General features: G+C 41.5%; 1 protein-coding gene across 2 annotated transcripts in view; it reads left to right on the top strand.

Moving 5' to 3' along the window:
• Nucleotides 1–1,888: 1,888 nt before the first annotated feature.
• LOC124078925 (conserved oligomeric Golgi complex subunit 7) overlaps nucleotides 1,889–21,633 on the top strand; it is a gene marked incomplete at its 3' end in the record, with an annotated part of 37,572 nt that continues 17,827 nt past the window's right edge. Inside the window, 5 exon segments of one of the 2 annotated variants that reach the window (XM_046424026.2) lie at nucleotides 1,889–3,086; nucleotides 3,291–4,819; nucleotides 15,909–16,057; nucleotides 16,374–16,490; nucleotides 19,221–19,389. In XM_046424026.2, coding sequence (XP_046279982.1) covers nucleotides 15,935–16,057; nucleotides 16,374–16,490; nucleotides 19,221–19,389 — 409 coding nt within the window. 2 annotated transcript variants of the gene reach the window in all.

Below are 21,633 nucleotides of genomic sequence, written 5' to 3' on the forward strand. Positions count from 1 at the left end.
CTTTAAGGATAGATTCCAAGTAGTAACGATTGCTTATAAATGTAGACTTCCATTGCCATATTGTAACCCAAAACATACCTCCAGCTATGCTTTCAGCAACATAGAATCACATCAGAGTTTTTCTCTTTTAGAAGAAGATTAGAATCATTTTGTTACTTATTAAATCATATTCTTAGACTAGGTTTTCTTTTTCTTTTTTTTGTACCAGTGTTTGAACCCAGGGGCACTTAACCACTGATCCACATTCCCAGCCCTTTTTATATTTTATTTACAGTCAGGCCCTCGCTAAGTTGCTGAGGCTGGCTTTGAACTCATGATCCTTCTGCCTCCGCCTCTCAAGCTATTGGGATTACAGGCCTGCACCACTGTGCTCAGCTTAGACTAGAAATTTTTTATAGTAATTTCTGATTGTTAATTATTGATGTGTAGGATACATTCTGAGTATTAAAGTATACATTATGAAACCAAGACTAGAAAAAGGGGGCTCAAAGCCCTTAAAAACCCCAGACTCTTTAGCAGCTATGCCATTCTCTCCAGAGAGGGACCGTGTAGTGTGCATTTAACTTACTTATCTCATTTTCTCTGATCAGCTCCTGCCTGTTACTGTGTGATAAAAGTAAGGTATGCATTATGCCACTTCCTAAACATTTTACTTAATGGTCTTATAAAGGCAGAAAGCAAAGATAATTTTGAATTTAACCTTCCTATATTTATGCATTTTTGTCCTTGTTGGAGTTCATTGATTAATTGTTCTAGAACAATGTTAAATCACATTAGTAGTAGGCAATACCCTTAGTTTAGTCAAATTGTTTTTTTGAGTTGTTGTTGTTTTTGGTTTATTGAGATGAGGTCTCATTATGTTACCAAGGCTGGCCTTGAACTACTGGGCTCAAGCAATCTTCCTGCCTCAGCTTCCAGAGTAGCTGAGGCTACAGGCATGTGCCCCCAGTACCCTGCTAGTCCACATTTATAGAAAATATCTACAGCCCTTCTCTGAACCCAGACACACTTTATTGGTGTGTCCAATTGCTTTCTGGACAGCTTCATAGATATCTCCAACTAAGCAGTTCCAAAATTTATCTCTCATTCTGACAATCCTCTATTTCTATTTCTCCTGTACAGTCTCCATATTATTACATATCATTTTTATATTATTTGTTCCAAATGATCTGTTGGAAAGTCCTCTTCTAGCCAAGCACAGAAATCTGAACTCACCCTTGACTCTTCCTTCTATCTTAAATTTGAACTTCAAATTTTGAGTGTATTGATTTCTTTTTTTTGGAAGAGAAAAAAAAGAGTTCATAATTTTGATTAGATTCCAAATTAGGGCACGTGACCCTCCCCCTGAAATTAATTATGTATTTAATAATATATTATCTTAAACACATACATATATACATATATATCCAAGTCTTTTTTAAACATTTGTTTTTTAGTTGTAGGTGGTCACAATACCTTTATTTTATTTTTATGTGGTGCTGAGGATCCAACCCAGTGCCTCACATGGGCGAGGCAAATGCTCTGCCACTGAGCTACAACCCAGCCCTATGGAAAAGTGTTTTTAAATACCACTTTCAAAAGATATTTTAAAAATGTATGTACACAAAGTAGATTTTTTGTTACTAAGTTCTAAAAGTTTTAACATATGTATAGGTCTTTGTAACCATCGGCACAGTTAATATACAAAAATCTCCATCCCCGCCCCCTGCAAATAAAGCTCCCTCATACTGCCCCCTTGTGGTCACAGTCTCCCAACCCTAACCCAACGCAGCCATGGATCTGTTCTCCATACCTAGTTTTGCTTTATGGAAGGTCCTTAAATGAAGCCATAGAGTGTACAACGCTTGCCAGGTATTAAGATGGCACATGAAGGACTTCCTCCCCACCTCTCTCTCCCCGTCCTTGCCTGCTCCTCTTTGACATGGAGACTGCTTGGAGGTACCTCAGGGGTACCTGAAACAAGCACTCCTTTCTTGGACCCGTGTTTTGTTCATGAACCTCATTTTGACCATCTCACTGCTCTCCACCTTTCAAATGGCTTACCTGAAGTCACCCTTTGAGAATCAGTTTAACTGTCTTCCTCTTCATGAAGACTTTCATATGAAAGTGTCCCTGTCCTTGATGCTCACATAATATTTGGTGGACTCTTTTCCAGTAGCCTTTATGACTTTGTGTCATAAATATTGCTGTCTCTATTTAGGAGAGCCACTTATCAGCTCGTAAGCCCTGTTCATCTTTTTCTTCCCAGTGTAGAACCTAGTACTGCCACATGATGGAGCCCAAGTGATGGCTGGATCTGGTACATATGCTGGTGATTATTCCTTGTCTGGGATTCTCTAACTTATTCTAGTTCTTTCCTTGTCTAGTATCATCACACAGAGTTGCGTATACTCCAGAAAGCCTCTACCAGGAACTCTGCTCAGAACATAAAGGACTTAGAGACTTAATAGATAGAGAAATGCGCCCTGTCTCCCGAGAATACTGATTTTTTCTTGAAGCTGGGCTGTGGACTTGGGTCTGAAAGAGAATCAGGATGTTATCTGTGATGCCCTTCTGATTTCCCAGAACAACACCCCAATCCTCTACACTGTTTTCAGGAAGTGGGATGAGAGGTTCAAGGATGATTCTATGAAGGTTGCCTCTTCTTTGAAGCAGAGGCTGGTGGACACAGGAGGCTACACTGGGAGAGTGTGCATTGTTCCCTTGTTCTTCCAGCTGAATCCGGTCGGAACACCAGTGACACCACATAGTTCAGTAGCACAAATTTACCCAGAGTCCTATAATCTTACCACCATCCAGCACATGGAAACTCTGTTGCGGTCCCTTGTGAGAGTCTTGTTTGGCTTCAAATCCTTTGTAAGTGAAGAGCTGGGCTCTGAGACTTGGAACCTGCTCACAGAGCAACAGTATGAGTTGCTTTCAAAGAACCTTCACAAGACCAGACAGCTGTTTGTTCATGGCTTACCTGGGTCAGGGAAGACCACCGTGGCCCTGAAGGTCATGCAGAAGATCAGGAATGTGTTCCATTGTGAACCACATGAAATCCTCTACGTCTGTGAGAACCAGCCCCAGAAGAAGTTTGTGAGGTACTCAGTCTGACTATGTTCACTTTCTTTTCTTGAGTAACTTTGGTGTGGCTTTAAGTTTATGTGATAAGATTTCTATTGCATTTACCAGGTCCAGGAGAGTTTAAGAATAGAGTAGGCTTCCTTTGTGTTTGATTGAAGAAATCTGACTGTGGTTTTTTTGTTGTTGTTGTTGTTGTTTTGTTTTGTTTTTTACACTTCCAGCAATAAAAAAATATGCAAGGCAGTAACCCGGAAATACTTCATGAAACATGACTTTGCAGAGATTCAACACATTGTCGTGGATGAAGCTCAGAATTTCTGCACCAAAGATGGGGATTGGTATAAGAAGGCCAAAACCATCACTCAGAGAAGAAAGGATTGTCCAGGAATTCTCTGGATTTTTCTAGACTACTCTCAGACCAACCAATTGAGCTGCAGTGGCCTCCCTGCTCTCTCAGACCAGTTTCCAAGAGAAGAGCTCACAGGAACAGTCCTCCATGAAGATGAAATAGCTCAATAGCTACAAGAAGTGATGCAGACAGTCAGAGAAAATCCTCCTCCTAATGTCCCCCTTGGATCCCTGGTGATGCTCCATGAACCTAACTGGACTTGGGGTGTTCCAGGTAGTGTAGAAATTGTTGAGTTCTTGGGCTTGAAGGAGACAGTGATCTACCTAGCAGAGAAGTGTCAGAGAAGTGTCCCCAGGGACATTGCTGTGCTTTTCACCAAAACAACTGAAGCAAATAATAATAATAATGATAATAATAATAATAATAAATTTCTAAAGGCAATGAGGAGAACAATATCTCAGCTCAATGAGGAATTGGATCCATTCGTGCAGATCAGTGATGCAATGGATATTCTGACTGGTAACATTGTGTTCGACGGTGTCCGTCAATTTTCAGGCCTGGTAAGAAACATCCTGTTTGGGATCATTTCCCAGAGAATGAGCCAGCCATTTTATACAGTCTTCTATTCTGTCTGGCTTCCAGGGCAAGGAAGCATTTGTATATTTTGAGAGTTTTTAACTGATGGGAGCATGCCGGTCTTAAGTTAAGATAGACCTCAACTCTAGTTAACTATGAAATTACTTGATCTAAATGTGTAAGCATCAGACCTTTAGTAAGCACTCATTCATTAAGTCTTGTGTTCTTGTCAGCATTGGGGGCTGGGGATAATGTGGCAAATAAGACCCCTAAGATTCTTCCTGGGGGCAGACACTAAATAAATGCAGGTACCAGGCATTTTAGATATTAATAGGGGATATCAGAGAGAGCACCCTGAGACTCAGAGATTGTGTGTGTGTGTGTATGTGTGTGTAGGGAGGGGTTGGATATTCATGTTAGGGAAGTTCTCAGTGAGAGAAAAAGTAATCATGGGAAGATCTCGAAGCCACATGTGCCAGGCAGATTCAGATATTTTCATTATTTTTAGCCCAGTCATGTGCAGAAATGCTTGAGTACGGTGTGCAGGGAAAGTGAAAGGTGGAGAGGGGTAATGTGTCTGGCATTGTGGAGGCTGGGAACCGGCAGGGTGTTTCCACATGTAAGACCACAAGCTACAAATTATAAGTTTTGACTGCGTTATATTACTTTATTATTTTCCCCTTTGTCTTTTAATGGTTTTAGTATTTGTGATCTCGGTCTTTTAAAATATCTTAATTTTTTTATGCCTTTTGGTTATTTGAAATCTCTGCTTTTTAGATCTGCTTTAATATTATCCCTGTGGTGAATCTTCTGTTGCTACGTAAGGTAAGATTGTCACATCACTGTTTACAGCAGCTCAATTCACAGTAGCTAAGCTATGAAATTAACCTAGGTGCCCTTCAATAGATGAGTGGTTAAAGAAAACGTGGTATATATACACAATGGAGTGTTACTCAGCTATAAAAAAGAATGACTTTATGACATTTGCCAGCAAATGGATGGATCTGGAGACTCTCGTGCTAAGCGAAATAACCCAGTCTCTAAAAACCAAAGGTTGAATGTGTTCTCTGGTATGTGGGAACTAAATCCACAATAAGAGGGGGGGTGTTTATGGGAAGAATAGAAGTTCAGTGGATTAGGCAATGTGGAATGGAGGGAAAAGAAGGGAGGACAGGAAAAGGAAAGACAGTGGAATGAATCTGACATAATTTCCCATGTACAAATATAAAGGCAGCACAGTGAATCCCACCTCCATAACAATGGGATTCTAACTAGAATTGAAATGAATTCTGCTGCCGGTATAACTAAAAAGAAACAATTTAAAAAAAGAAAGAAAAGATTGCCACAGTCCTCTAGGGAAGCACTGTTTGTTTAAGATGATTGAAGACTAAAGGGGAATGAATGTACTGAACTCAAAGGTTATATTTTGTTTTCCACTTAATTTAATAACCAATGAAATTATAGAGTAAATTTAATATCCTTATTTTTTGAAAGGCCACTACTACAAAATGTGAATCCCTCATTTGTCCTGGGTCTCTAGGAAACTCTCCCAATATTTAAAGGCAAATAAATCCACATTTTTTTTCAGAGACAGTAACTAAAAAATTCAGTTAATTTTCTATTAAGAATAATAAGACCTTTTTATTTCCTAATAAGGAAACCTAAATTTCTCATTGTAAGAGTATAAACTTAAAGCTACAATTGGTTCATTTCTGGCAGCTAGTTACAATATTAAGAACTTTACTTTGAAGAATTTTAGACACAGCCAGGCGCAGTGGCACACCCTTGTAATCCCTGCAGCTCAGGAGGCTCACACAGGAGGATCTTGAGTTCAAAGTCAGCCTCAGCCAAATTGAGGCACAAAGCAACTCAATGAGACCTTGTCTCTAAATGAAATACAAAATAGTGCTGGAGATGCATCTCAGTGGTCAAGTGCTCATGAGTTCCATCCCTGGTACCCCCCAAAAATATTTTTTTTCAGACACATTCACAAGAAAACACGGACTTAGGTGATTATGGAATGAATTACAGCTAAGTTGGAATATATTACTAACCTCTTGCTCCAGAATTTCAGCATAGGAAAAGTCTGTGGCTCCCACCAGAAACTAGAATAGGAAATAATAACTATTTCAAGTAGAAAATTATCTTTGTAGGAAAAAATACCATTAAAAAGTGCAAGAAGCAATGCACTGGGAAAATATCAGCAGCAAGTGTCACAAATAGTTAATTCCTTGTTGATTTTAAACTTCTTAAGCTGGGGGCAGTGGTACATGCCTGCAGTCCCTGTGACTCAGAAAGCTGAGGCAGGAGGATCCCAGGTTCAAGGCCAGCCTGGAAAAATCAGTGAGACTATGTCTCAAAATTAAAAGGGCTGGGGAATCTAGCCCAGGGGTAGAGTGCCTCTGGGTCCCATTCCCCAGTACCACCCCAAAACAAAAAATATCCCTATAAATGGAAGAGAAAAATTCTAAGATCCTGAAAAGAAAAATGGGCAAAGAAAATGACAAGTGGAAAAGGAATTTAGAATAGTTCCTAAACATATGGAGATAGTCATTCATGATGGCAGAAATACCAATTGACAAAATAATTAAGAATGATAGCATACTACTTGACAGGAAGAAAAGCATCTTCATATTTTTTTTAGAAATTAATACCACTTCTGTAGAGAACAATCTGGCAGTGGTTGTCAGAAATTTAAATGTATATATCCCTTTACCTAGTAATTTCTCTTTGGGGAATTTATTCTGTATAGATACTCAAATATGGGTAAAATGACTTCTGTAGAGAAGTATGGAATTTCACTTGATTTCTAGTAACAGAAAGTAGCAAAATAGTAAATAACTACCCAGAGTGCCTAATAGATTATGACAAATCAATACTAAGAAGCCATAAAAGGGGGATTTGTATATGTATTAATGTGGGATCATCTTTAAGGTATATTGTATAGTGAACATGCAACATGCCCAATAATATCCATCTTATGCTTATAGAATTGATATATGTTTGCACTTGTGAATGCATTAAGTGTCTTTGGAAGTATACCTAAAAGACTAGGAAGTGTTTTGGGAAATACAAATAGGTGCCAGAGGGAGAAAAAGACACCTTTTGCTTTTTATGAGTTTGGGTTCTGTACCATGTAGTAATTTTGAAGTGATTTTGCTATGTGTATTTTACTTGTTGTAGTGGTTTTATGAATTCCTTTCTCATTTTTCGATCAACCTGAATCCTTGGATAAACCCTTCAATATCATAATGTTATATAGTTCTGTGTTGGGAATGAAGTATGTCAAAATTTGAAAAAAAAATGGAAAATGCAATCATATCATAATAAATCTTTACCACATAGAATTTATAAATGCTGTTTTCATATTGCCTTCAAACTTTTTTAAAAAAATAAAAGTCATAAAACATTGCATCTTAAATGGAATTCCACTTCCTTCTTTCACATCCAATTTCTCTCCTCTTCCCTCCAGGAAGAGGTCTATATGACTTTGGTAGATTCCTTTTACATCATTTGTTAGTAGTTTACACACCTATGTGGTGGCATCAGATCACACCAATTACCATCAGAATGAACTGAAGATGGAAGGCAAGTTTCTTGGAGTTCAAGTGACTGCGACGTTTGGTTTCTATGGCAACAATATAAATTATAAAGATTCTTGAACTTTTTCTGAGAGCTCTAAGAAACAAATCCAGTGAAAAACAAATTGAGATCAAAGGTGCAACTATCCAGCTGAGAACTTCCATGGAACCAGAATGCCTTGGTGTCAGTCTTGAAGGAACCCCTCATCTCCTCTAGTCGCAGGGCAGATAGGGCTGAGTACCAAGCCAAGGACCTGAATGTAAATACTGCTGAGTTTTATGTCAATTAAATTTACGACAATACCAGGTCACTAACTCCAAGGGAAGGACACTGATGTGGAAGCAGTGGAACCTTGAGGCCTGGAATAAGGACATTTGGGCAGATGCTGAGAACTTTGGTTCCCTGAACATCTTTAAATAGGAAGCCACACTTGTGCCTAAGGGGACTGGCCTTCCATTGACTGAGTGACTCTACATTTAGGCCAGATGTCTCATAACCTGGTATTGATCCTCCTCAGAACTCAGATCCTTACCTCATAATAAGAGTTAGACCCTGGGGACTGGGGGTATAGCTCAATGGTAGAGTGCACACATAGCATGCCCAGGGTCCCAGGTTCAATCCCCAGCACACACAAGGAAGTTAGATCCCAAGTAGTCCAGATGCAGAAGCAAAAGCCATCTGCAAGGAGGTAGTCTGTACATTAAAAAGTTGCACACATCATCAGTGTGCATTGGCAGATCCTGGGGAACAAGCATGGCAATGTGTACTAAAGACCTTAAATGAGGGAGGGTTAAATCAAGGCTTGGTCTGGCTAAAATCACTGGCACTCAGCTGGGATTCAGTGAGTTGTCTTGGGAGTGTTAATATCTTTCTAGGTTTGGCTAATTGAGGCCTGGCCTCACCTCAGACTGTATAGTTAATATTTTGAAAGCCCTAAATTCCTTGGCACTTGGTAGAGCCTCACTACTCAAAATGTAGCCTGTGAACCAGCAGCATCTGCATCACTGGGAGAGACATTAAATTGCAGAATCTCAAGGCAAAATCCAGACCTTCTTCTCTTTTTTTAATGTTTTTAGTTTTTGACGGATCTTTTATCTATCTATCTATCTATCTATCTATCTATTTATTTATTTATTTATTTATTTAGTTAGTTAGTTATATGCAGTGCTGAGGATTAATCCCAGGGCCTCACCCATGCCAGGCAAGCACTCCACCACCAGATGTTCTGGATCAGAATGTTAGTAAGATTGCCATATATTCATATGCACGTCACACATTAGAATTTGAGAAGCATTGTTTCAGAAGAAGGAACCCCAAACTCAGTGAGATTGCTGAAATGGGGCTGCTATGTGTTACTTTCTTTGGGACTACGCACTATCCATAATGCCTGAGTGATCCCAGAGGATACAACTGCTCCGGAACAATTAAGACATATATTGGTGAGGAGGCCTCTAGCTGGGCTGCGGAGGCTAGTGAGAGGCAGTTTCTAAATTTCCTCCGCATGTTCACTGGCATTTTTATCCTCGTTACCTTAAAATGTATACTACCATATGTAGGATGGGCTTTTTATTATCGCTTTGGTCCAAGTGATTAGGCCTTGGCCAATAGCCTAGGCTTCTACGGACTAATGGAAAGTTCCATAGCTGACTGCTGCCTAGGGTGACCAAGATAGATAAGAAGTCCCTCTGTAGAGCTCTGTTTTAATCCCAGCTTTGTGCTATACAGCGCAGCTTTCTTTGCCATCAGAGTTGATTGGTATACCCAACAGAAAGTAACTCCACCTGAAAGACCCTAAAATAGGGGAAATCCTTTCCCATGTACATGCAGTTACTGTTGCTGTGTGAGACCTGGAGGGGAGGACTTCTCTTTACCTTCCTCTGGTCACCCTGCCTAGCTTGAGGATCTAGAAGTAAAAGAGAAAAAAAAATTGAATTTTCACATTATACTTGTGGCATTGGAACTGTGCCTGCAAGCCAACCCCTGATGGTGAGGCTGACCTGAAAGGACCCATGCAGATGGGTTCCTAGATGATGCCCTTCTGTCTGGGCTTCAGGTGCTTTCTGGGAAAGGAGCAACCACCTAAATTTATGGAGAACATTGAAGAGTATCATTCAAAACAGGTATCAATCTTATAGAAATCAGAGACAGAAAGATTCTCAAATGCCGCAGTCTGGCTGGGCACAATTCAGGAGCCACTTGTCAAAAGAAACAAACTTTATTTTTAGAACACACACACCAAACCACACAGCTCTTCAGGAAAACCTTCAGAGCCCAACTACCACCACCAGCTTCCCACAAGCCTCTCAACCTCCCCCACGCCTCCTGCTCTTGAGACCAATTGGCTGGGTCGCATGGGCAGAGCCAAAAAAAGTCCCCCAATGAGCAGCTCCGTGGTCTGAAAGGGCGGGGAAACAACCCAATGAGCATCACCGCAGAGGAGCCAATCAATTGGCAGCTAGAAGTTTGCTGGGGCCGCTGTTAGCCAATCATGAGCTGGCAGCTGGAAGTTTGCTGGGGCCCCTTCGGGCTGTGGCTCTCAACACTTAAAGAATAATGATTTTGTTGTAGGGGCCAGTGTGGTGGCGCATACCTGTAATCCCAGCAGCTCAGGAAGCTGAGGCAGGAGGATCATGAGTTCAAAGTCAGCCTCAGCAAAAGCGAGTTGCTAAGTAACTCAGTGAAACCCTCTCTCTAAATACAAAATAACATTGGGGATGTTGCTCAGTGGTCAAGTGTCCCTGAGTTCAATGCCTGGTACCAAAAAGAAAAAAGAAAAATAATATTTATTTGGGAATAACAAAGTATAGCAGTGGGAGTACTTGTACCATGGCAAACTATGAGCATATTCAAAGAGGTTGAGGGAAGGTGAAGTTTTTAAATACAAAATGAGGATTATATCAAACATTTTGAAATAATAATCTTTGATCACAAATGATTAATAACAAGGACAGCTCCAGTCTGAGGTGGCACAGATGGTGGCTGAGCAGGCATCCTGGCAGAAGTACTTTTCGAATGAGGTTGTGGTGGCCTCGTCAGGTCTCAGGTTCTGGCAGAGTCTTCTGTGGTGGTTACTACCAGGCAAACACGCCTAAGAAGGCTTCCTTCGAAATCTCCCAGCTGCATTTACTCTGTTTCTGTTGTTAGGGTTGACACAAGGGACGCCATTTTGACTCGGTCAACTTGGATATCTCCCCCACCCAGGTGTACACCAGGTTAACAGCCCGGATCCAGGAAAGGCTGCACCTAGCCAGCCCTTCTCAAGAGTGCATATCAGTCACCCGAGAGATCTTGTTGCAATGCAGATTCTGAGTCTGTAGATTTGGGATCCAACCATTTGTAGGGGAAAGGAACTATTTTAGACCCTTTTTCCTCACAATGGGGTATGCAGCCCAGCAGCTGCTGCATTACCTGAAATAATTTCCCACACCTATAATAGAAAGAAGAACTGCTTTTCAAACAGTCATGGTTCAACCAATGGGGGACCAAACTGCAGGAGGTCTAGTTCAGGTGTGCTGGAGCTGTCTGTGTGTTCCAAAGCTGTCACATAGGGCAGCTGTGACAAGTTTCAAGCTAAGGACATATGCACCATCATCTGGAGCACAGCTTTCTTGTACTCAGAGTGACAATTCCGTGTCCTCACGCAGACCCTTGCAGCCGTGTCCACAGTCGGTCCTATGTACTCAGAGTCTTCATGTCTCTGAACTAGGGGAGTACTATTAGGTCTGGGAAAGGATTTAGGCTGCACCTATGCACCCAGAAATTGAATTCAATTGTCTTCTCTGGCTCCTAAAATTAGACTACACATCACAATGTCTAGTGCTCCTGCAGGAATCCAAGAGCCTACAGCTACAAGGAACCCATGGGGACTCAGAACACAAGTCCTGACAGAGCAACCCCTAGCCTCAGGACTTCCCTAAGCAGAATTTTGATCAGCTCCTGCCTTGGCATCACCTCAAAATGCCTAGGTCTGGATCCTGGTTCCTTTTGACTGATTCTGACCCATGAAAATAGGACATCTGCCCCAACCCTCTTGCCTAGCATCCTAGTCCTCTCTGTCCCAGTGTTCCCCAGGCCTTCACAGCCCAGAGTGTCAGTGGAAGCTACCATTGCACATACAGATTCCCAGGCTGGAGAGGAAAGCTCTGGAAGCTACAGACCTGATGGAAGGGATTTTTCTCTCTTCCCATTCTCCCAGTGTCTGGCAAATTCAGAACCTGACCAGAACCTGGTGGGAGAGGTGGGGCTCTGAGGAGGGCCAAGGAGCGGGGACAATTTCCTGAGCACTTAATCTCCTTTGTCCCAACACACCAACTGTTGGAATCTTGGGAGCAGAGAGGCAATCTTATCCCTCGGGCACTGGAGGGTGTTCCTAATGATGCCAGCCCAAAGGCTCGCTACATAGGCACATAGAGGCCAATACTACGGCATTGGTTTTTGCAAAAAGAATGAGGCTTATTGTGAGGTCAGCCAGCAAGAAGTCAGAGCAGTAAGTTCAGATCTGCCTCTGGGATCAGTTGGGATTAGTGGAATTTGTAGAAAGTGCCGCAGGGCCCCCCGGCCCCTCCCCTGAGCCCGGCTGTGCCCTGGCCGTGCCCGGATTGGGCAGTAAATAGCCCTGCAGACCCGACTGCATCCAGGAGGAAGCCTCAGCCTGGTGCTGCACTGTCTTTAACACTTGCAAATTTTGCACATTAGTTTTCTTTTTTTTTTAGGGGGCTGTTGGGGGTACCTGGTATTGAACCCAAGGGCGCCTAACCGCTGAACCACACCCCCAGCCCTTTTTTTGTGTGTGTTTTATTTAGAGACAGGGTCTTACCGAGTTGCTTAGGGTCTCGCTAATATGCTGAGGCTGGCATTGAACTCACTATCCTCCTGCCTCAGCCTCCAGAGCTGCCGGGATGAAATAATATTTCAATGGATCTTTATGTTAATGGGGGAAGATAGGCTGGCCAGAATGGAAACTTCAACCATTTTTTAAGGGATAGTTAGTTATAAAAAATAATATCCATCAGTAGCCACGTCAAATACTTCCTCTGTTTGACTTTATTTTGCTCTGTGTTGATTCAGTAAGTTCTGCACACCAGCCCTCTGCTAGGCTTTGTTGGAAAAAGCAAACAAATCGCTTCCGCTGAAACCGAATAGTAAATAGAACTTTGTTTTATAGATAAGCTCATTGTTTAAGGAAAGGAACTAGAGGGAACTAGAGGTTTTCTTTCAGTGCAGATTCTTTATTGTACTTTGCATTTTTTTTTAGTAATTAGGGAGCATCTCCTGTCTTGTATCAAGAAATGGGTCCTGGGGAGGAAAAGTCAACTCTCTGCAGCTTGCTGCCTGTGGGGAAAATATGTAAATAGTTAAATTTTAATGAAGGGTGGCTTTAAGGAGACTAGAACCTGGAGCCCTGAGAGCTGCCAGAAAAGTGCAGTTATCTCTTGTCTGGGAGAATCATAAAGGGCTTTCCCTGCAGTAGGCCTTGAATGAGAACTTCGTCGGGCAAAGGGAGGACATGAATAATAGTATAATAACAGACACTTTGAGGACTTGGTATATCACATGACGTTCTAAGTACTTTATATGTGTTAAGGAAGTGGGAAAGTGGACTACAAAACCTTTTCTTCCACTTTGCCCTCATCTTTGGGAATATTTGGAAATTTGTGAGAGCCTTTTTAATTGTGGGGAGGAAGCTCACTGATAAAGAGCCCCTGAACAGCTGGGCATGGTGGCACACACCTGTAATTCCAGTGGCTTGGGAGGCTGAGGCAGGAGGATTGCAAATTCAAAGCCAGGCTCAGTCACTTAGCAAGGTCCTAAGCAAAATTATCGAGACCCTGACTCAAAATTAAAAAAAAAAAAATTAAAAACCTGGGGATGTGGATCAGTGGTTAAGCACCCCTGGGTTCAATCTGGTACCAAACAACAAACAAAAACATTGCTGGGTCCTTCCACTGAATGTTCATGATTGTGAAAGAGAGATGATAATGAGGCTCCAACTTGGGTAATGGCAGTAAACATGAGAAGTAGGAACTTCAGGATATTTTTAGGAGCAAGAAAGGGGAGAATTTGCTGATGGATTGGAATGGGGGATAAGAGGGAGAGAAAATGAAGGATTATAGCAGATTCTTGAACTAAGCCATGGTGAAGTGGACATCCATAAACTCACCATCTAGATTATACAATTAACATTTTACTGTTCCTGCTTCACCACCAATCTGTCCATTGATCCATTCCCTCTATTCATTGATCCATCTAACTTTTTTTTTTTGGTGTATTTCAAAATCAGTTGTAGGTATATATATTGGTATGTTTCATTTTTTGAAATTTCAGTTGGAACACGAAACAGTAGAGTTCAATATTTATTTACCGTTTTCTTTTAGCTAAAATTTACATAGGTGAGATGCATGGCTCTTATCCGACGAGTCTGCCAAGTTTTGGCAAGTGTATTCAACTACTATAACTTAAACTGATCCCAAAACATAAAATGTTGCTGTCACTCCTGAAAATGCCCTGACCCTTCAAGAGGGAGGCAACCACTGGAAGAGAGAGTTTTTTTCCTCTTTCCACATATTTTATTGGCACATTATAGTTATACATAATGATGGAATTGTTTTACATTTGTACATGCACACATATAAGAATATGATTTACCCAATATCACTCCCCAGCACTTCCCCCAAAGACAGAGTTTTTTCTTTGTTGTTGTTGTTGTTTTTGTTTTTGGTACAAGGAATTGTACCCAGGGACACTTAACCACTGAGCCACATCCCCAGACCTTTTTTATTTTGCTTTGAGACAGTCTCACTAATTTGCTTAGAGCTTCAAGTTGTTGAGGCTGGCCTCAAACTTGTATTCTTCCTGCCTCAGCCTTCCAAGTATCTGGGACAGGTGTGCGCTACCATCTGTCAGAAATATTTTTAAGATAGATATAGGAATCAGCTAAATTGGGGGATGCTAAGGAGAGGGAAAAAGAGGTTCACCGGGGGTCAGCCAGGACCTGATGAGTGACTGAGATTTAGCCAATGGGAGACGTGACTGGGGCCATGTCAGCCCTGTTGAGTCAGTTGAAGAAACCTTTACATGTTCTGACCCTGGTCCCTCAGCCTTGGACCTGTACTTGGGTCAGTATTGCTATTTTGTGGCAGAGTTGAATGAGCAGGTTTCTACAGTACGTCATCAGAATGTTAAGGTTCCATTCAGTGCACAGGTGGAGCAGGAGACTGTAGACTCCTTTGCTTGATTCCCCCGTGAATTGCTCTTCAAGGGCTAAAGGGTTCTGCTGGTGACCTCCCAATCCAGATAACACATCTTAGTCTGCAAAGATTTTCAAATTGTATTCTATACTTGGAATATTCATTATAAAACACAGGTTCCTTGATCTCAAACCAAACCTTCTAAATAAAAATCTCTGGCTGGTGGCTCCGAGACCTGCATTTTAACCATATCCTTTGACACTGGTGCTCGGTGGACTACATTTTGGAATGACCATGAATCAGCATTGCTACTTTATCATCATACTTTTGACTATGTCATACAATTATTTAAGTGTTAAAGCACCATCCCCTGGTCATGGAGGACACCATTTTTGAAAGGACTTTCTGAAGAAACTGGTCATGTGCTCCTTCTTGGCACGCCCCTGTGTAGACCACAGAGTGGCCACCTAGACTCTGGTGCCATAGTTCTAGGGGTACAGTTTGCCTTCTCAGTCTGACAAGGGGAGCAGAAGGAGCAGGCTAATGGTTCTTATGTGTGGTCCTGGGGCCAGCATTGTTGTTTGAAGATGGATTAGGAATGCAGATCTCAGGCCTACCCTACACCTACTGAGTGAGAAACTGGGTAATTCTGAAACAGGTTCAGGTTTGAGAACCACTGGATTAACTGGAGACTCCCCACTATTTATCTCCTGTGACCCTGGTTGCCATGGACTCCGCTTGTCAACTAGGGTCACCCTTGACCTTCATAATCCCTCAAACTTAAAAATACCTGGATTCAGTATGTGACTCACTTTGTTTTCAGGGTCTGCAATATGGCAGCCATGGTACCTAGGAAAGTGTTACTTATCCTAAGAATTGCCAAAAGTTACTGGGCGTGATGGCACATGCCTGTAATCCAAGATACTTAGGACACTGAGGCAGGAGGAGGACATGGACCTTACCAAGTCCTCCTCCCCACCCATCCTGTCTCCTGCCTGACACTTGGCGCAGGCTCTAAAAGCTGTGTGATTTGTACTGCTTCAGGCCGTTTTCTCTCTGTTGTCTCTCATATTTCAAAGTTTTCACTGGTGATTGCTCCAATTTTTACCTTTTGTGCCTGTTGCTTTCCTTGATTTGTGCTACAGAAACAAGTCACCAGGCCCTTCAGAACATGCCCAAAGTGCTCCGTGATGTTGAAGCTCTTAAACAGGAGGCATCTTTTCTAAAAGAACAAATGATTCTTGTCAAGGAAGACATTAAAAAATTTGAACAGGACACATCGCAGTCGATGCAGGTATTTCGGCTCCTGCCCTATGTGGGGATTCTGGTTTTTGGAAGGGGTTCACTCTCACAGGGGGTGTTGGACAGCACAGCATTGCCAAAAGCCAGCCTGAACTCAGAATTCTAGCCATCATCTAGTCACCTTCCAGCTTCGTCCTTTCCTCTTACGTATCTCTCCAGCACGCTGAGCAAAATCGACTAGGTGACTGATGCTTTGGGGTACAGAAACTACCCGAAGAAGGAGCATGCCACGAGACTCATGCTTCAGGTCACTGGGGGAAGATAGAGGAAAAGGAATCCCTGCTTTATTTTGCTTCATTTCCTTTCAGGTATTGGTGGAAATCGACCAGGTGAAGTCCAGGATGCAGCTTGCTGCTGAATCTCTTCAAGAAGCGGACAAGTGGAGCACGCTGAGCGCCGATATTGAGGAGACATTTAAGACTCAAGTAGGCGTCTTATTTAGGAGATGTTGGAAATTCATTTAGGCGGGAACTTGAGATTTGGGGAAAGCAAATGTGATAGCCTCTCATCAGAATATCCCCAACCTCCAGGGATGTCATTCGCGGCAGACAGAAATGTTCAGACGTCCTGTAGGGAAAATCTGAAACTGCTCTCAGTTCTCCCCTCCCCACACACTTTGCACACCTTGCCTCTTGGTCACGGAGAGTGAGTGGAGGAGAAGCCTCAGCCAGCATGCCCACGCCAGGGATGGTGCGCACAGCTGCAGTTCAGCTACTTGGAGGCTGACCAGGGGGATGGCAAGTGTGAGACCAGCTGGACAACTTAGACCCTGTCTCAAAAGGAAAAAAAAGGCCTGGAAATGTGGCTGAGTGGTAGAGTGCTTGCCTAACGTGCATGGGGCTCAGTCCCCAAGGACTACAATAAATAAATAAATAAGGTTTCTGGTTGTAATAATTGACATTAGTGGTTTACTATTTTAACTACTAATGTCAATTAGTAGTTTAAATACATCTTGTTTTTCTGCCCTTTACTCTCCTGATACTTGAAACTAACTGCCCACAAGACCAGCTGGACTCTCCTTAGCATTTGGCATTTCAAAAACTGAATTCTGTTTTTATTTTTATTTTTTTTTCAGAATTAGGCATAGACCCCAGGGCCTCGTGCATGCTAGGCCAGTGCTCTACCATGGAGTTACATCTCCAGCCCTTTTTATTTTTTATTTTGAGACATGGTCTTTTTAAGTTACCAGGCTGACCTTGAACTTAGGATCTTCCTGCCTTAGTCCCCTGAGTAGTTGGGATTACAGGGGTGCACCACCATGCTGAATTGTTTATTTTTATCCAAAGCCATAAACCATCACTCTTTCTTGTGTTCCCCCATCCTGGTTAATGGGGCCATTTTGCATCCAAGCATTTAACCTAGAAACGCCAGAAGCCTTAACTGCTCCTTCTTTCCTGTTCAGTTATATCTGTTCTTTTTATCTCTGCTGGGATTCTAGTCATGCTTTTAATCATTTGTTCCTGGACCATTACGACAGCTGTCCATTGGTCTCTTTGCCACACTAATTTATCTTCCACATGCGACCACGAGATATCCTAAAGCATAAATTGGCACCTGCCATTTCCTTGTCTCCCTCCCCTCCCCTGCATTTTAACTTTCAGTGATTTCCCATTCTCTTCTGGATAGATTCTGAGCCCTGAACAGGGCAGCCTATTTCAGGACAGGTTGGGGCCTGCCTTTCAGCGTTTCCCTGGCTGCCCTCTCCATGTCTGTCCACGCTGTGACTGTTCCAGACCAACGTGCCATCTCCTTCCGCTCTTCAGTTCTCTGCCTGAACTGTCCTTCTGCTTTTCTTTGCATCAGAGTGGACCTCCGCTCGTCCCTCTAGGTCCAGTCAGAGCACCACCCTTCACAGCTCTGCCCGATGGCTCCTTGACTCTCCAAGGCAAAACTGTTTGCTCCTGTAACACGTGAGCCGTTGTTCTGAAGTTGCATCAGAATCTTTCTATCCCACCGAGTTGTGAGCACATCTTTGTAATGTGACCTTACTCATCTGGGAGTCTCAGATGTCTGATACAGTGTTTGATACATCCTAGCTCATTGAGTGCTGGAATACTATCACATAGTACTTTCTTAATTAATTATTTTTCTAATTAAAAAACTCATTTATGTGTATCTTACAAGATTTGAGAAATTCAATACACAAGGAAGAAAAGAAAATGTTCCATATTTCTAGACCACAGTAATATACTTTTTAAGTCTGTAAAGGATTTTTTAAAAATAATTTTTATAACTTTATTTTATTTATTCATTTATTTATTTATGTGTGGTCTGAGGATCAAACCCAGTGCCTCACCCATACTATGCAAGCGCTCTACCACTGAGCTATAGCCCCAGCCCCTATTAGGTATTTTTTATACATGTTTGTACACTTTTTTACTTAGGTATGTATTTTGTATGTATGCAGATGTCATGACTGTGTACATTTAGTTATACCTGTGTATAACTAATATACATGTATGTATTACATATATTACATTGATGTATATGAAACAAAATTGGGACTCGTGTCTATATACTTTTTTATAGTGTTCATTTCATTTAATAGTAAGTTGTAAATTTTTTTTTAATATTTATTTTTTAGTTGTAGCTGGACACAATACCTTTATTTAGTACATTTCAAAAACATAATTTTGGGTGGCTGTACAGTATTCCACATACCATTATGAGTGACCCATAATTTATATTTTATTTGTTATAATAAAAGATTTATGTTGCTTCTAGGCTTTGTTATTTTAACACTACAATCACATTAATTATAATACAGCAATATCTCTATATCCCTTAAAGAAATAATCATTTCTGGAAGAGAAAATACCAAGTTAAATGATGTGAGTATTTTTAAGACTCTTGTCACGTTGCTGTTGGAGTAAGTCAGCAGACATGTATGACACCAGAGAGTCTTTTTTTTTTTTTTTTGCATCTTCACCAAACAATAGGTATCATAATTTTTAAAAATACTTTCCCAGTTTTTTTAGAGGAAAATGGCACATTCTTGTTTTAATTTGCAGTTATTTGAGTACCAATAATGTTGAACATAATGTTTATTGGCCATTTTATTATATTAAGAGTTGCCTTTTCCTATATTTTATTCAATCCCAATTGAGGTAGCTGGAGTCTTAAAATAAATACCCTCTATTCTCATTTTTTTACAGGACATCACTGTGATTTCTGCCAAGCTAACCGGCATGCAGAACAGCTTGACAATGCTTGTGGATACACCAGACTACTCAGAAAAATGTGTGCACTTAGAGGCCTTGAAGAACAGACTGGAGGCCCTGGCCAGTCCCCAGATTGTAGCAGCATTCACTTCTCAGTCTGTGGGTGAGTATGGCTCTTTCTTGTGTCGGCACATTTCTTTATAAAGGTAAGACTGTCTGAGTCTTCAGTCTTGAAAATGTCTTGATGTTGATCATATTATAAGACTGGAAGTATGGGGCTGGGGATGTGGCTCAAGCGGTAGTGCGCTCGCCTGGCATGCGTGCGGCCCGGGTTCGATCCTCAGACCACATACAAACAAAGATGTTGTGTCCGCTGAAAACTAAAAAATAAATATTAAAAAATTCTCTCTCTCTCTCTCTCTTTCTCTCTCTCTCTCTCTCTCTCTCTCTCTTAAAAAAAAAAAAAGACTGGAAGTAGCTACGCACCATGGCACATGTCTCAAGAGGTGAGGCAGGGGGATCACAAGTTTGAGGCCAGCCTCAGCAACTTAGTGAGACCCTATCTCAAATAAAAAAAAAAAATTAAAAGGGCCGAGGATATAGCTCAGTGGTAAAGCACCCCTGAGTTAAATTCTCAGTACTAAAAAATAAATAAATTTAAAAAAGGGTGAGGGGTATAGCTCAGTTGTATAGCTCTTGGGTAGTATGTGTAAAGCCCTGGGTTCAATAACCAGTACTACAAAGGGAAAAAAAGGGAACTAAATTATAACTTATGATGCTTATGTGTTTTGAACATCTTATGTGAAATTTTCAAACATACAGAAAAGTTGAAACAAATGTCGTGAACATACTCTCTGAATTCCAGCATTAGCGTTATGCTGCAGTTTGCTTTATCACGTGTCTACCTACCATCCATCAACCCATCTTAGTCTTTCTGATGCCATTTCAAAGTTGCAAACATTAGTACACTTCAGTCCTAAATACTTCAGTATTCATATCAATAAGTACAGTTCAAAATTAGATTATAATTATTGGATAAAGTTTATATTTAGAGAAATGTACAAATCTTAAATGTGACATTGGAATAAGTTTTGACCCTTATCAAGAATACTGTGATGATATATTATTTTTCAGCAGTTGAGTTCTCTAGTAGAATTGCAATATGAGGATTTGATACCTAGGTAGTATATCCATCACCTCACATAATGTTCTAGTCAGCTTTTTCACTGCTGTGACCAAAAGACCCAACCAGAACAGTTGTAGAGGAGGAAAAGTTGATTTGAAGGTCCACAGTTTCAGAGGTCTTAGTCTATAGATGGCGGCTCCATTCCTGGAAGCTTGAGGTCAGGTGGAACAAAAGTATGGTAGAGGGAAGCAGCTCACATGGTGATCAGAAAGCAGAGAGAGAGACCACTTGCCAGAGAAAAATAGATACCCCAAAGCCACGCCCCCAGTGTCCCACCTCCTCCCAGCCACACCCACCACTTCAGTTGCCATTCAGTTAATCCCTATCAGGGATTAGGTTAAAGATATAACCCAATCATTTCTCCTCCAAACCTTGTATTGTGTCACATGAGCTTTTGGGGGACACCATGTCTAAACTGCTACACATAGTTACTACTTTTTCTTACTGTGCTGAGAACACTTAAGATTTACTGTTAGCAAATTTCAATTACACAGCACATTGTTAGTAGCTGTATATTCACCATGCTGTGTATTAGATCCCCAGAACTGACTCATCTATTGACAGTGTGTACCCTTTGACCAACATCCCCTATTTCCCCCACCTCCTGCCCTGGCAGCTACCAGTCCGCTCTCCTTCACTAAGTTCAGCTTTCATAGATTCCACACACAGAAGTCGTCATACGTTGTTTGTATTTCATTGCCTGGTGTATTTCACTTAACATGATGCCCTCCAGGGTCATCTGTGTTGCTGCAGATGAACACTTTTTCATGACTGAAGGGAGAGCTTTCCTAATTAATCTGGGACAACATAAACCAGGACTGTCCAGGGCAAGTTGGGACAAAACTCTTGGAGAATGGCCCTCTGGATAGTTGATTAGCAGTGTGGACGAGTGAGCTTAGCCGCCTGTGCCCATGGTCACACTGCTCCCCTAGAAGGCAGTTTCTCCCCACGCTTGGCTCCAGAGGCAAGGCCTGGAATGTCTGGCCCCCTTCCGGGGTAGTGAAGCCTTATCAAATTGCTGTCCCTTCAGTTCAGCTCTGGAGAACTGTGTGCCTCTGTTTCCAGCTGAGACTCTTTTTCTCTGTAGTTCCTGGGTTATGTAGTAACTCCAGAGGCAGAAATAAGGCACTATTATGTTAGGTAAGATTTATTTATTTATTCTACTATCAAAGTGAGCACTTAGATAATTTTTAAAAAATAAAAATTATTACCAAATTTATT

The sequence above is a fragment of the Marmota monax genome, unplaced genomic scaffold, assembly GCF_021218885.2.
Source record: "Marmota monax isolate L192 unplaced genomic scaffold, Marmota_monax_Labrador192_F-V1.1 WCK01_AAM20220418_F8-fsc00296, whole genome shotgun sequence".
NCBI lineage: Eukaryota > Metazoa > Chordata > Mammalia > Rodentia > Sciuridae > Marmota > Marmota monax.